Raw genomic sequence first — 15,874 nt, 5'->3', positions numbered from 1 at the left:
AAATAATTTCAATTAGTAATCACTTTTTGATTACTTTCTCCATTTTCAAATGTTCCGATTTATTGTAGGCAATGCTCTTCATTTATCACTCATTTACTGACGCCATCTTGAAATCATTTCAAATCAACAGATCCAAGGTAAGTTAAATACATGCATCACGTTGATTGCAGCATGTGTACAGAGTCAGAAATTCAGAATCTGATATTACGGATGGCCGTCCTTACTGTATTCATCACTGAAAGCATTTCCCCCACTGACAGCATCTTTATTTCAGCGTAAATATTTAACATTTACCGTCGCTCTTGTCAGATTTAATCCATATTTTAACCAAAACATTTCAACGCAAGTAATTGAAGTACATCTCAAGATGTTTTTATATTCCCTGGTCACATTACTTTCAATTTCGCATTATCTCGGACTATATTTATGTACAGGTTGTCTCCCTTAGACGAGTTTGCCGTCATATGTCAAGTTGTCTGGTAGCTCCGCCCATCGTCAAATTTTCTCACGCTCTGATTGGTTACTTGTGTGACGTTCCGTCTCAGGTGAGTTGACCTCAGGTAATCCCAGGTGAGCTAATCATGAATGACACAATTACGATAACTTAACGTGTAAAAGTGAAACGTAAATTTGTTTACGGAAGCTGTCTTAATTTACATAATATAGTGTAAACAAATGATGTGATCATGCGCAATATTTATTAAAATTTAATTAAATTAGAAAACACTTTGGTCTACCACCTATTACTGACATGACATAAGAAAATTAATGTTCTATTTTAGTTTTCAAGAGAAAATCAATAATCGGATGTAAAAGATTTACTTGTCAAATCGACCTAGTGACAGACTTATAACTTGTATTTTTAAATCTTAGTTGAGATAGGTACTTGTCAGTGATACTTTGTTTGGATTTTACACAAGATAATGTAGGAAATTAATAAGTAATGGGCACTTGTCTGAGTTTAGATCAAGAGGAACTGAAGGCTCGAGCCCGGAGTGCTGAAATAGACAGAAGGATACAGACATGGGCTAAAGAGGAAGGGAATACTATCAAGATTTTGTTGTTGGGTAAGATTTTGAAAACTTTTCAGTACTCATTCAGCTGATCAGGACGGCTTTTTTATGATCTTGTATTCCTGTAAAAAGTTAAAGGCTAAATATCTTTTTCCTTGGACTTGTGTAACTTCAGTATTTTAGAATCTATGCCTTAGATACACATTACATTTTTTACTTTTATTAAAATTAACAATATGGTAATTGTAAATGGTACTCTTAACAATGTTGATGTTTTGTATTTGTTTTATATATGTTATCTTTTGTTTTATTTTTAGTGCACAGCCAAAATAATTTAAAAATGGTAAAATAAAACTACAAAGCAATATATTACAAAATGTGAAAATCTTATGCAGTGCAAGAAAGAATAAAAAAAAATATAACCTTAATTATTCACTTTTAATGACAAAATATGGTGAGGGGACAAACCTAATATTTGTGAAATACTTAGGAAACAACATAAAACAATTTCTTTCTGTTGTGAAATACCACTTAATTTTATTTATAAAATTGCTAGGTAATGAAATACTTTTTATATAGATCTACTATCACACACATAAATATATTTATCATTTCATATGAATAACTAAAAGTTTGTTTTGTTTCGTTTTCAGTAATTTAATGTTTTAAAAGCAGATTTTTTTAGTTATTGTTTAAATACCAGTTTTTTGATTTTATTCATCAGGGCATAAATAAGATGGAATATTAATATATACCAAAGCTGTATCAATGAGGATCATAAAAATGTGTATTGAAGTCTTTAGCCAGAGGGTCCAGATTAAATAACAAGATGTGCTATGTGTGTGTTGGGTCCTGTATATTGACAAGCTTCACACTGACACCAGGTATAATTATCAAAATAGAAATAAGGTATGATAAGGTGTATTTAAGATGATTACCTAGGCCACAGGCACATGGCTGTCCATTAAAATGTATGGAATGCGGCGAAAATATGATACAGGATTGTCCCTTTTTTAGAAAATAATTGTATAGATTAAAGATCGAAAAATGAAACTGTGCACCTACAATTATACAGTGATGAGCTGTTTGATGAAGTGTTTACCATGTTTACAGGATGTGTATTGTCTTAAAAAAATTTTATTTGAATGGGAGTGATTGTCATCAGTTACTTTTTTTCCAGGGTTATTTTTGTTAAAAATACTGAAACCTTACAACCCAGCATACATTTACATGTACCAGTCTATTTCTATCCCCAGATGATGTTTATAAGGAAAAGAATTTTGGTAATCTAATCTGCCTTACTTTTTTTCTTGCATACCCATTTTCTGTTCTGCAAAAAAAATGCAAATTTAAAGAAGTGTTTTGTGCAAGAAACAAACAATGAATACTCTGACAGAGGAAATAGTCACACGAAGTAACAATAAGGCATATTAGAACACTGTCATTGTTTGTTTAAATAAGTTATTCTGGTTATATTCAAGAAACTGAATACTAGTACCGGATCATAGTCTAGTACCGGATCATAGTACCGGTACATTTAGACTCTGAATCATATATAATCTGTAATAATGTTCTGGTGTCCTTAACTACATGTAACTGCAAAATTTCCCTTTTTCGTCTGTCATAGAACACTAAGCCTGATTATTTTCATACTACGTTGGTTGCATCATACTGGCAGACACAAGGAAGATACTAGTATTATTTAAGAACTTAAAAAGAATTAAGCTGATAAGTACATACTCAGAAATTACAATATTCACAATTTTAATGAAGATTAGGTCGTATTAAATTCACTTTAAACTATTATTATAAACATGATATGAACTTAACTGGTATTTGAAAAATGTTATTACCTATGTGCTATTTATGTTACCTATTGAAAAAATGAATTATAATAATGAATATTTAAAGTATTTAGAAAAATATTTTAACAAGTTATTTATTGACTAACAATTATATGCGAACTGACAGAAAGTGTTAATGTGCTAATTGAATGTACTTTTTCACAATAGTGCAGAAAAATGCATGAAATTGCTCAGGTAACTGCGAAAAAAATTTCTTTGACATGTTTTTTTTTATACTTCTAAGAGGCAGTTCTATAGAAGCATTTAATTTCATGGGTTTCAAGTAACGAAGTTAAAGCATTTTATGTGGAGAAAGTGCATGGTTCTGTTGGTAACTTCAAAATACTTGAATTTCTTTTGATACTTCTTAGAGGTAGTTCTATAGAGGCATAATAATTCATGGGTTTCAAATTACGGCGTGGTTTGACACAATCAAACTAATAATATTCTTATGATAAATCAATTATTACATTAAATATTAAAAAAAAAAACACATAAAAGCTGAAAATTTGTATTGCAATGTATAATGCTTGACACTGATATATGAAAGGTGCAGTTTATCGAACTGAACAGAACAGAATTTTATTCTAGACATTATCTTGTCTACTTACAATATAAATCTGTTCTGTTCTGTCTTGTTGGACATAGTAGAAGGGTGCAGCAATTAAGTGTATAAATATTTCTTAAAGGGATTATCACCTGATCTCATAGATTAAAGGATTAACATTGATCCATTGACTTCTTTGGTGCAATCCCAGTTGATTGCTGTAACAAAATATAATATATAACTTTTACAATAACAGTATTTATATTGAACCCGAGTATTGAAAATGCTATAATTTTATTTGGGCATTTGACTATGATGGCCAGTGCAGACCAAGATCAGCCTTATTGTTCGCTATTCAGTCAGTAAATTTTAGTGAATACCCCTTCAGATAATAATGGTATTGCCAAAATTGAAAGATAGTCCAGTCCATTTTAGAAATTGAGCAGGGTAAAGGTTACAATCTACAACATGGAAATTTCTCTACATGAGAAAATGTCATTGACTTGAAGACCAGTATGAATATTTTCAAACAGGTTTAACATAAAATCAAAGACATAAGGCTACCTTTTTTGTTGACTGAATTTTCTTTGGATACCATGATATGTTTGGAAAAAATAATAAAATTCTTCATTGTAGAAAAATATTTGTTTCAAACATGGAGAACTAAGTAATCTAAATAAACCTGTAAATATATATTATACCAATTTATATTGCACCCTTTTCATGACAAACTCGTTCAATTTAGGCACTTTACAATTACAAAGACAGGCACCAAATTCATCCATTACAATACTGAGCCACAATACTGACGTAGAGTGAAAAAAGTCACCAGAACATAGAGAAATCCTTAAGATACAGACATGTCTGGCTAACTTAGCATATTGTTCTCTCAAATTGTGAATAGACAGTCTGGTTCTTTAACATGCCCTGTGTGTAGCACTGATCCTTTCCTGGGAAGAACCAGTACTGGCTTTTTAGTTAGATGGGAGACACTTAAGAGTATCTCAGAAATTTCCAAAGCCTGGACCTGCTACAGGTAGTTGGGGAGCAAATTGGCAGCGGTAATGGACTGTTACCTGGAAGCAAATAAGGGACAACTGAGCATTTATCATTATCCAGTTAAAACAAATTACCTTAGTATATACAAAAGCAGGTAGTTAATTAATATTATAGGGTATGTTTTCTCTATTATGATAATAATTATGTAAGTTGTCTGGAGAGGTGGGAACCTTTGATGAGATCTGTCAGTTTTGTTGTCCTGGCCTGTCAATAAACTACAAAATATTGACAGGCTGATACACAGATATCATGGCATATGTACAAAATGCCTTAAGCTATGTAAGGTATGTAAATTAATTACTAGATTCAAATATTTTAATTGAAAAGTGAACTATTTCGATTTTGATTAACATTGTTACAGCCTCTATCCTTCCCCCTTGCCCCCCTCCCCCCCTCAACTTCCACCAAATAAATGCTAAAAATGATTTATAAATGCAGTTCCTTTTAAAGCTAAATTTATTGAGTTAAAATTAGATACATTAATTAAAAGTTACTTCCTGCCAATTGTGAAAAATTCAATAGACTCAAACCTTCTCATATTTAATATAAAAGGAGACAGTTGAAATAAGGGAAGTACTTGAAATTTGAAAGAAATAGTTATCATTTATGCAGTTCATACTACTGTATAAGCAGAAAAATGCGCAACATGGAAATCTTGGCAGATTTCGCAAATTCATTAATATTACGAAAATATCAGCCAGTGTAAATTTTCACGTTCAGCAAGATATGCAAAACAAGTCAAGTAAAGTTAAACAAACTTGGCTTTGGCACTTCAGTTTTTTAGCAATTCGCAAGTATTTCTGCTGGCAAAACATCTTAAATTGGCAATTTATGAACTTCTTTACCCATGCATATGCAGTACAAAGAGTGAAACACAAGCAATACTTTCTGTTCAGTTTGGTAGTCTCCGGATCAAATTTGACATTAATTTTGCCATTTGATATGGAAGAAGTTGTATGCTTATTATGAGCTGCATTAACAGTCAAAGAATGCCAAAACACAAAATCAAGAATACAACTATGATTAGAAGCACAGAAATGGTTGGTTGTCATCGATCATTATGAGGTCCAGTACCTGAAGAAAGGTGCTTTTCTGTCCAACTAAAAAGATTTTGAATTTTTGTTGTGAATCAAACTAAAAGTAATATCATACACCATGTAAGAATTTTTTTGCTTGTTGTTTGTCACCATATGTAAATTAAGAGGAAATAGAAAAAGTGTTGAATTAGAATCAGATTATATGTCAGTGGGCTGGAAAGTGATTATCAGTCGGAATTTTATCGTGGACAAGTTCAAAGTAGAATCCCAAATGTATTTTTTCACTTCATTACACATTTTATGCATGAAATTTAAACATCTTTAGAGAAGTTTTAAATTGAAAATGTTTTATGACCACTTCAGATTATTTGTTGCACCATTAGGATTGTGGTTTTTCCCATTCTGTATCAGGATTACTATTATACCAAAAGAATAAGGGAAATGACAAAAAAGGCAAATTCATTAAAATTTCGGCCACACAAATTAGTGTATGAAGTGTTGATATAATGAGTATAACATTGCCTTGTATTGTGTTGGGGTCATTTTGTTGACAAGAGATCAAAGTGACCACAGGTCAAACTGGACAACTGACCAGATGGTTAATATTACCATGTCATCACAGCCATAAAGTTTACAGCCAACCTTCTATGGCCATGTTAGAGCCTTGTGAATTACTCTTTATTGGTACCGTCAGTGATTAACATTTGAGCCGCGCCATGAGAAAACCAACATAGTGGCTTTGCGACCAGCATGGATCCAGACCAGCCTGCGCAGTCTGGTCAGGATCCATGCTGTTCGCTAACGGTTTGAACTCTAATTGCAATAGGCTTTAAAAGTGAACAGCATGGATCCTGACTAGACTGCGCTGATGCGCAGGCTGGTCTGGATCCATGCTGGTCGCAAAGCCATTATGTTGGTTTTCTTATGGTGCGGCTCATTTTGTTTAGGTCTGGTTTTCTCATCACAGTCGAGACATTATATGGTTTAATAGTTATAAACTGTTCTTCCAGGATCAACATCTGACACAGATATTTTTATACACCCTAAGGGACGTATTATGTTATGACGCCGGTGTCCGTCTGTCCGTCCGTTAGCAATTTTGTGTAACTCTGTAACTCTTGAACCCCTTGAAGGATTTCGAAGAAACTTAACCTAGATGCACATAATTGTATAGTAGAATACCCAGGTTAAGGTTTATTTTTATCAGTAAGTTAATTAATGCGTCTTAAATTTGTCGTTTTAATCACGACTGTTTACAACTTTCTAAAGAGGTATATCCAAGTTGATATACACTAATGTGGCCATTCTTTGGCCTAGAGGTAATGTGGGTTATAGGGAATGACTTGATGGGATTTGTATTTTCTGACAGTTTCTATTGTAAATATAGTACATAATCAGATTGGTTAAGTTTTGATTGATAAACTTGTCAGATCAATTAATACTTGCCATGATATTATGAATTTTCATAAAAAAAAGCCCAAAAAGATTAAGCCGATAAGTCAATAAAGAAAGGTGACCGATAGCCCTGTCAAAGTAAACATACTTAGAGAGATAAGAGGGAAATTTGGTCTTGATCTGATAAAAGAACTTTCATAGATGATTGTATAATAAAGGTATTAAAAATATAAGGAAATAAAAGATGTAACATGTTTAAACATGAAAAGTAAACAAATAACACTGTGCACTGGAAAATAATAAAATACCAAAAAAATAAAGGAGATTACTTGAAGATACCCAATCTTATGAAGGAAAGGTATCAAAATAAATAGCAGGCTTTAAAGCATATCCCTGTAAATAGATTTGACTTAATCAAAAGAAAAAATATCTTGTATGAACAAACTTAAAACTCATATTTCATTTTTCTACAAGTTCGTATTTATCTGCATCTTAAATTTATAGACACCAGTACATTCTATCATAGCTTCGATTACTGTGCAATTGGCTGCAGCTGTGTAGCACCTTATTAAATAGGTCTGTAGCTGCAGTCATGTTCAGTCATAGGTACAGATAGGTCTGTAGCTGCAGTCATGTTCAGTCATAGGTACAGATAGGTCTGTAGCTGCATAGGTACAGATAGGTCTGTAGCTGCAGTCATGTTCAGTCATAGGTACAGATAGGTCTGTAGCTGCAGTCATGTTCAGTCATAGGTACAGTACCTTCTGTTATGGCTGCACTCACAATTTAACATTTAAGCTGCAGTATACCGGTACCTTTAGGTGATATACTTTCAATCGATATACTTTCAATCACATTCATTCATTGTTTTAAGGTCGCTGTCTGCAATTCACTTGACACTTACACTATGGTTTCCAAACCCCACTTTGGGTGTAGAATGCTTAAGAAACACCCAGCTAGCTAGCTTATGGAATATTGGTAGTTCTACCCAGGAGCCCACCTCTTATAGAATAGTGCCTAGAGGATTACATGGAGTCTTCCTCCTTCAAAATTGTCATAGTGGCCTAAATTGTGTTGGTGTGACTCATAGCTGTAGTACCTCAAATTTAGGTAATTGCTGCAGTACCTTAAATTTATAAGGCAGTTGCTGCAGTTCCTAATTCTGAGCCCAATTATTAAATTGTATAATCATTGGAATGAAAATGTTTAAAATTTCATCATAATAATTATTGGAGGTTTTCATTGTTATATACTTTTAAGTTACAATTATAGATAAATAGTAGTAAAACTTCATGGGGTCATGCCATTTTATTTATCAAGATTGAAAGTAATAAATGCCATTGTTTTACTTCAGTGGTCATGTCATCTGTCAGTTTTAAATTTCTGTTATATTTGTTATCTATCTAAAATATAATAGATCAATTCTCAATGAGATTGATCACTTTGACTTGACATTTTTGTTTTTTAATCTTTGTTGTCCAATTATAGAAAAGAACCTTTGCATTATTTCATCACAGACTGACACCTTTCTTAAGCCAGCTAGAGGGTTTTCTTGCATGAAAAACTAAATAATGCCCCTTGTGAAGCTCAAACCCGCATCGTTGAGGGGCAAGTGATTCTATGTCAGTAACCATTACTTATTAATTAGGAATGGAGGTCTCAGAAGTGTCAGTTTTTTGTTCACTTTATAATAGTCTGTATATGTATATTTCAAAGCACAGAGAAATATTGTAACTCAGCTATATGATAATAGATTATAATCGTTATATGTATAATTAAAAAAAAAAAGAAATGACATGAAAATGTTTAAATCAAAATACAGTCCAGGATATTGATCTCTTAACTAGAAATTAAATTTGTTGGTTATAACAAAATCAAATATGGGAAATGTCTGCCTCCCATGAAATTAAAAAGGGCAATTAAAAACCAATTTGAATCTGCAGGCCCAGTAAGCTTATCTTTTTGTTTGACATTTGTAAAGGAAGAAAAGTTTATTATCTCAAATTCGGTGTTTTCATTTCCTGCTTTGCTTTATGCAGTTGACTAAAGGAAAATCTATTTATCGTAAGTGCACACTGTTAACAAAGTTCCCCGTGGCGAAAGTACACAATTCACGGATAATGTACTCAGATCAAACATGTTATATTTACTTGTGCCCTAGGTACACAAAGATAAAGTTTTATTTTAAAAAAAAGTTAAAGAAGTGAAACATCGTAACCAGTATGCCTAAATATGTTATTGTAATTGTAAAAATTGATTTTCATTTAGAATTCAGCCGCTGCAGCTAGTAGCATGAAGTCGTATAACCTGTAAAATATTTTTTGTTGGGTTTAATAGCGACATTGCATCGACAAAATTATGGGCCATATCCAGACTTTCCCGCTTTTATGACTCAGTATGCCCCTCTGCATTATTTCATCATGTGCGCACCTGTGGGTGGAACCTGGCCGATCTTCTGTAAGCTAGCTGGATGGCTTCCACACATGAAGAATTCAACACCACGAATGATGCTTGAAACCACATCGGTTAGGGGCAAGTGATTCGGAGTCAGCAACCTCAAGTTAACCACTTGGCCACATAGGCCCCCTACCTGTAAAATATAGAAAAAATGGAGTTTTTTCAAGAAACACAACATTAAATTGTACAGTTGTAAAGTTTTGGTAGTACAGCTATACTTTACAGCTTTAATGACTTAGGAAGATCCACCCACCACCTGTACCCCTCTGGTCAGTGTTTCAGGCTTAATTGAAACCTTTGTAAAAGCACTGCTTTCTGCACTTAGCCTTGAGCAGTGTGTCTTTGTTAGTCTGCAGGGCTGATCGAGGGGCAAGTGATTTGAAACCTCTTGGCTGCAAATATGAAATGAATAATTCTGATGTCCTACTTTCAATATTTAATTTAACATATATATATTGAAGGGGTAATGTAAAAAGTTTGAAATTCACATTTAGTTATATTACAAATATATAAATCAAATATTGCTGGAGACATCTAATGGCTAAATGTTCTATTTATTTTAGATACAAATATACCTACAAGTATGCTTCATTTACTTTGAATACAAAACCATGAGCTTGCATAATTTGTTTTCACTACATTTATTTTGCAATTTCAAGTATAGATCCGTGCTAAGTATCTAGTTATAGATATGAAATATTATCTTAGTAGGATATAGGGATGCAGGAGAAACCCCACTATGACATGATATCACAGTTACTTTTACTTCAGAAGAGCATTAGAGCTGGGGGAAAGAGAACTTTGGTGGATTACCAGGTCATACGAAAGAAACAGCCATTGGTCTGCATCATGACTAAAATAATAAGATTTTACGAACAAAGATATTTCTGTCTTTGAATTCATAGTGTATATATTATGAATATAGATAAGACATGAAATGAATAACTTTATTCGGTAAATGTTTGATCTTTAACATCTTATAGATCTACTGTGTCAGCAGTTCCTTAAATAGTTCTTCCCAAATCTCATCTATCTTCCATATTAGATCTAATTTATTTTGAATCTGTTCTAAAATCTAGGGTTCATTAAATTTTGTAGTCTTTTAAGATTTCATTAAAATGGCAGTTCCTCTGGATCTGATCTGTTTTTCTGATCTCTCCTGTTATCTTATTGTCCCTTCTAAGAATCTCACTTGTTCTTTTAGTTATTATGTATTCTCACAGATCTCATTTTCTTGTCACTTCATCTTGATCTCATATGTTCCTCTGTAACTTATCAGTTCTTTTGGTTCTTTTCTATATTTTCTCCCACAATCTGTTTCTAGATCTCTTTTGTTTTTGAGATCTTATTTTTGTTTCTTTCCTTCCAGTCTCATCATCCTTTTTTTTTTTTTAGATCTCATCTTTACTCATATTGTCATCTATACCATATATTTTAACCCTAAATATCAAATCAGTTTTGATCATTTACTAGAACACAGCACCACATTTTTAGCTCACCTGAACAGGCTGAGGTATTAGCAGAGCTGGATCATCTGGCAATTCCATCGTCCTGCATCAGTATTTGTACTTAAATATCTCCTCTGAAACTACGGATCATAATTACACCAAAATTAATTTATGTCAAACCATATAGTATTAATTTAACATGGAAAAAAGTGATAATTATAATTATATTATATTCTTATTTGTAGTTATCAATTTTGTTACAAGGATCTTTTATATATTTTAGGGGCAGCAGAAAGTGGGAAAAGTACCCTTGTGAAACAGATGAAAATAATCCACAATGAGGGCTTCACTTTTGATGAACTCCTTGCATTCAAGGTAATTTTTTAACAAGTGCACAAGCAATGGCATGTAAAAGTGGCCAATAGCATCTGGACAAAGAAGATAGTAGGCAATAAGATAGATCCCAAAAATAAACAGACCCCACATAGTGGCCACAAGTTTTACTATTTTTATGCAAAAATTAAAAAATATAGTGACTGTTAAGGCAATACGTTTTGAGTGAGTAACATTTTTTGTAGCAGTAGAAGTCGGTAAACATGGATTTTACATTACATTGACTGATATAGATACATAATGAACAGGTTCATTGTGTGATGTCAAAACATATAGTAGTTATCTATCATCTAGTCACTCATGCCTAATTGATTTCAATTATTCTAAATCTTACAATACACAGAACATGACAGGTGCGGGCGCACATCCTATTGTTGCTCTTCCCCCACAGTAGACAGATGTCCCATTATCCGGGCTCGACTTGATATACTGGTACCCATATAGATACACCTGTAGATATAGAAGTGAGCTACTGAATTGTTTTGAAGTTCTTATCATGATGATTAGTCACCAGAAGACAAATTTATAGCTTTAATAAAACTTTATGAGGCTTTATTGAAATTTTAACACTCTGGTTTGCCTTAATAGTACAGACAAAACAACTTCCGTCTGAATTCATACGGAATTGCTTGGGCTATCAATAAGGTACAGTAGTGTACCATCACTGGAAACTGAGTTACTTGTTTAGGGACTGTGTCCGCTTAGCTCAATTGGGAGAGTGCAGATCTACATATCGCAGGGTCATGATTTCGAACCATGGGTGGGCGCATAAGTTCTCCATGACGATTTGATAAAAGACATTTTGTTTGAAATTGTTCATCCTCCACCTCTGATTCATGTAGGGAAGTTGGTAGTTACTTGCAAAGAACATGTTTGTACTGGTTTCCAGGAACAGTGGTTAGGTTAACTGCCCGCTGTTACAGAACTGAAATTTCTGTCAGAAAACTGTGTTAAACCTAAAATAAACAAACAAACAAACAAATGTACTAATAAGCCACATGTTTGATTATTTACAAACATAATCTGTAATCACTGTGTTGGTCCTTACAACACATGGAGTATTATTACATGACTCCTTATATCCATATGTTGTAACTGATCTATATTCAGCACAAAAGCTTGAATATTAATTTCTGATGTCCGTCATATGATAAAACACTTATTGAATCGTTTGTGGGTCAGTGGTCAAAACTGTTGCCTCTTGGTCCTGCAGGCTTGGAACAGTAATTTTGAATATTGACTGACAAATCATTCAATAAGTGTATAAACGTTTTTCAAGGAAAGTTGGGAATGATCCAAAATACTGATTCAGCTTCAGTTTATCTTAAAAGGAACTTTAGTTTTAAGGGATGCAATGGTATTACTGCTGGAAGTAAAGCAGATCTGCTGCGAGAGTAATAGAGTGACTCCACAGTATATGACATTGTGTCTTTAGTAGTTTTTCCAAGGAGCATAATATATAAAATATAAAAAATTATGATAAATTTCAATCTGACATTACGGTCTCCCCCAAAGGATGTACGCTTAACTAATCCTATTTATTCAAAGTAAATAAATCACGATTAAGATAAAACTACAATCACTTCGGTTGCAACAGCTGGTTGTTTTATATAGGGCTACTTTACCTTGGAGGTTATGTTATGATAGCGTGATCTCTTTCTCTAGTTACAGGCATTATGATGTTGTGTCCACATTATCCTCAGTTAAAGTATATGAGATGCGTTATTGCAAGTATCGTCAATTTTGAGTCATTTTGTACACGAAACCGTTTTAGAGTTAATGTCTATAAATCTTGTGTTCAGAGCGTTTTTGGTCGGTGACAGTATTATGACGGGGCCATTAGAGCGAGACTTTTCCAGTCACTGGGTGGCTTCTCTTCCGATTGTAGTAACTGATCTAGCGTTTTTTGTGTGCATAGTAATTTGTAAGATGGTATAAATTTTCATGCTTCTCATCAAAGTCATGTTTATTTACATCTTCGCACTAAACGCTGTCATTTTTATGTTAAGTTTAGAGATTTTCTGATGACAGCAAAGAATTAAAGATAAACTTCCGCTGCTCATAAATTAGAGAGATCTTATTGAAAAGTGGACAGTAAAATATCACCATGTGATGACAAGACCTGGGGTATGAAGAGGGAACTGTTTTTATCTCGATATAACACCATGGGAGGGAAGGAAATGATCTTTTCTCAGCTCTAGATTTATTGATCAAATTTTCAGATTTGAAAAATAAACAAATTGCGCTGTTTATAGAAAAATTGACAACAAATGTGCATGCAGACTTTCCTATTTTATTGAGTGCAAAATTGAAAAATCCCAGCCTTAAATTTGCCCATGATTTGTCCATTTATGTGCATAGTGCATTGGGGTGTGAATGTTTATTATCTTAAGTTTGGGTGGGCAAAATGTCCATACATTGTCCCAGATAATTTGCCTGACAATTAAACTCTTCATTTATTATAAGGCGGAATTGGTTTACCCAGCTTTCAAAGGCGATTACCTAAGATGTGAAGACAAAGAAATTATGGTGCATATTAATTATGGTAATTATTTTTCTAGAGTTATTTCCAGAATTGCGTCTCTTTGCAGCCCTTCCAGACTCACTTCCACACACATATATATATATATATATACAGGTACACACACGCACATGGACAAAACAACCTATCATTTAAACATTTAGCCAGATATTCAGAGTGCTCTTTTGAAGATGGGACAAACATAATGATTGTCATTAACAAAATAATGAACAAAAAGTAACTTTAAAATGAAGATTCGCCAATAAATAACAAGTTAAAATGAAATAAGTTAAATGATGAGAAATTTTTATTTAATTTATTTCTGTAAAGGGCACTTCATCTTGGTATATATCATTCACAATACAAAATTAACTGATATACTATCATAATTGGATGTTTACATTATAACTTTATCATCTGAATTGATATAGATATCAAAGTAAAATGATAGCAGTTCTCATTTTTCTCATGGCCTTGTTAGTTCCAATAATTAAATTGAAATAAAACTTAATTAATTCATTAGGATCAGGCTGAGAGAAAATTTGCTGTAATGTGACAATTGAGTCTTAAATGTAAATATCTTGCAGTGAGTCATCTTAAGGGAAAACTTGCCCAAATTCGTTGAATTTAAAGTGGGACTGTTTCATTTTTTGTAACTTAACCTGACAAGTATTTAGTGTGTGCATACCCAAACACTTTGATCTTCATGGGGTGGTGCCTCCAATTTGTAAATAAATTTGTAAGGCTTGAAAATCCTTGCCATTATTTCCTTAATAGATTTAAGAATGCATTACAAAAGAACATCACCCTGAACATGTAATTTGAGAGTTATTGCATGATATGTAACAATTATCAGCTACATGTATTAGCTCCGGGTGTTGACATTGTATTGCTGGATGAATTTCTCTCCAGAGTGAGTTTGATGGTTCGACTTGTTATTATAAGTTTCTTATACTGCATGCAACAAAGGTATGATAATACATTCTGGTTTAAAAAGTAGACCAATGTGGAGAGACTTTTTTTGTTTAGTTTCTCATGACTTTTGGCTTCTGTTGCTGTCATAACTTTAATTACCATTTCAACATATTGTTGTTCTGAGCCTGCAGTCTCTTAACTCAGTAGGGAGAGAGCTGATGTAGTCAGATCAAGGAGCCTTGAGTTTGATCCCCAGGAGAGGTGTATGAGCTCTGTGAGACTTTGTGTCTGAAATTATTCGTCCTCTGCCGCTGATTTATTTGGCAAATTTTGCTGTTACTAAATTGCAGATCAGGTTATTGCTACAGAATCCAGGAACACCCATTAGGTTGAACTGATGGCTTTTATGTTCAATATTTTTTTTTAGACGACAGCTTAGATTATTCCAAACTCAAATAAACTAAGTTGAGGAGATGAAGTTATTTGGTTTGACATTCATGATATTCAGTGTATGGCTGAAAGTTCTTGTTGAATGATTTTGATATGGATTGATCGAAACAAAAAGGCTATAACTGAATTTTGTTATTGCTTATATGAGAATCAAAGAATTTGCAAATTTAGACTTTTGTCATGTATTTGAAATAATTAACTCTAGCAGAAAATAAAAATTCCTTTTTTCTTCAGCCACTGACAAAGGAAATACTTAAATATCAAGGTCCTAAAGAGGTGTCATGAGTAGAAAGTGACCACCAACATTCATTTATATGTTGACGTGTTTATTTTAGGTTTGATATATGACCTACTGCATGTATAATTAACATTCTTAGGATATATTTTCACCCATTACCTTACACTATCAGATCTTTGGTCAATGATATCTCCACCATATCCCGGACTTTTCATCCAATGTCCTCCACTATTCATCATTTGCACAAACTGAAAGAGCGTCTTTTTTGACACTTCATTAAATGTACCGCTATACCTCTGTTTCAAGGCGACACAATCTGTTCTACCTGGTGGCGATACATTCACAAAGTCATTAATTAAGTTATTTGAAATCATTTGAGTGCCCTATTAACTGTTTTGGCAATTGATTACTCATACATTTTATTAAACGGTAATCGTAAACATTTTTTAAAGCCGCGACCTTGGAGTAACGGTAGTGTGCCGTTTGATACTTTGTATCAGTGCAAGATAATAATCATTTCGAAAATTTCCTACAATATTATAATGCCCTCTTATGTT

At 33.1% G+C, this 15,874-nt stretch overlaps 1 protein-coding gene across 3 annotated transcripts in view; it reads left to right on the top strand.

The window, feature by feature from the left end:
- The first annotated feature begins 1 nt into the window (after window position 1).
- LOC123564763 (guanine nucleotide-binding protein G(o) subunit alpha-like) overlaps window positions 2-15,874 on the top strand; it is a 40,225-nt gene continuing 24,352 nt past the window's right edge. The window contains exons 1-4 of one of the 3 annotated variants that reach the window (XM_053537403.1): window positions 2-137; window positions 435-545; window positions 966-1,067; window positions 11,084-11,175. In XM_053537403.1, coding sequence (XP_053393378.1) covers window positions 11,122-11,175 — 54 coding nt within the window. In that variant the 5' untranslated portion in view covers window positions 2-137; window positions 435-545; window positions 966-1,067; window positions 11,084-11,121. Of the gene's footprint in view, window positions 138-434; window positions 546-569; window positions 1,068-10,123; window positions 10,307-11,083; window positions 11,176-15,874 lie in introns of those variants that run through there. The other 2 variants (XM_053537404.1, XM_053537402.1) reach the window with 2 other exon arrangements.

Source organism: Mercenaria mercenaria, chromosome 2 (assembly GCF_021730395.1).
Source record: "Mercenaria mercenaria strain notata chromosome 2, MADL_Memer_1, whole genome shotgun sequence".
Lineage (NCBI taxonomy): Eukaryota > Metazoa > Mollusca > Bivalvia > Venerida > Veneridae > Mercenaria > Mercenaria mercenaria.
The sequence above is the reverse complement of the archived record's forward strand: the minus strand, read 5'-3'. Positions and strand labels throughout refer to the sequence as shown.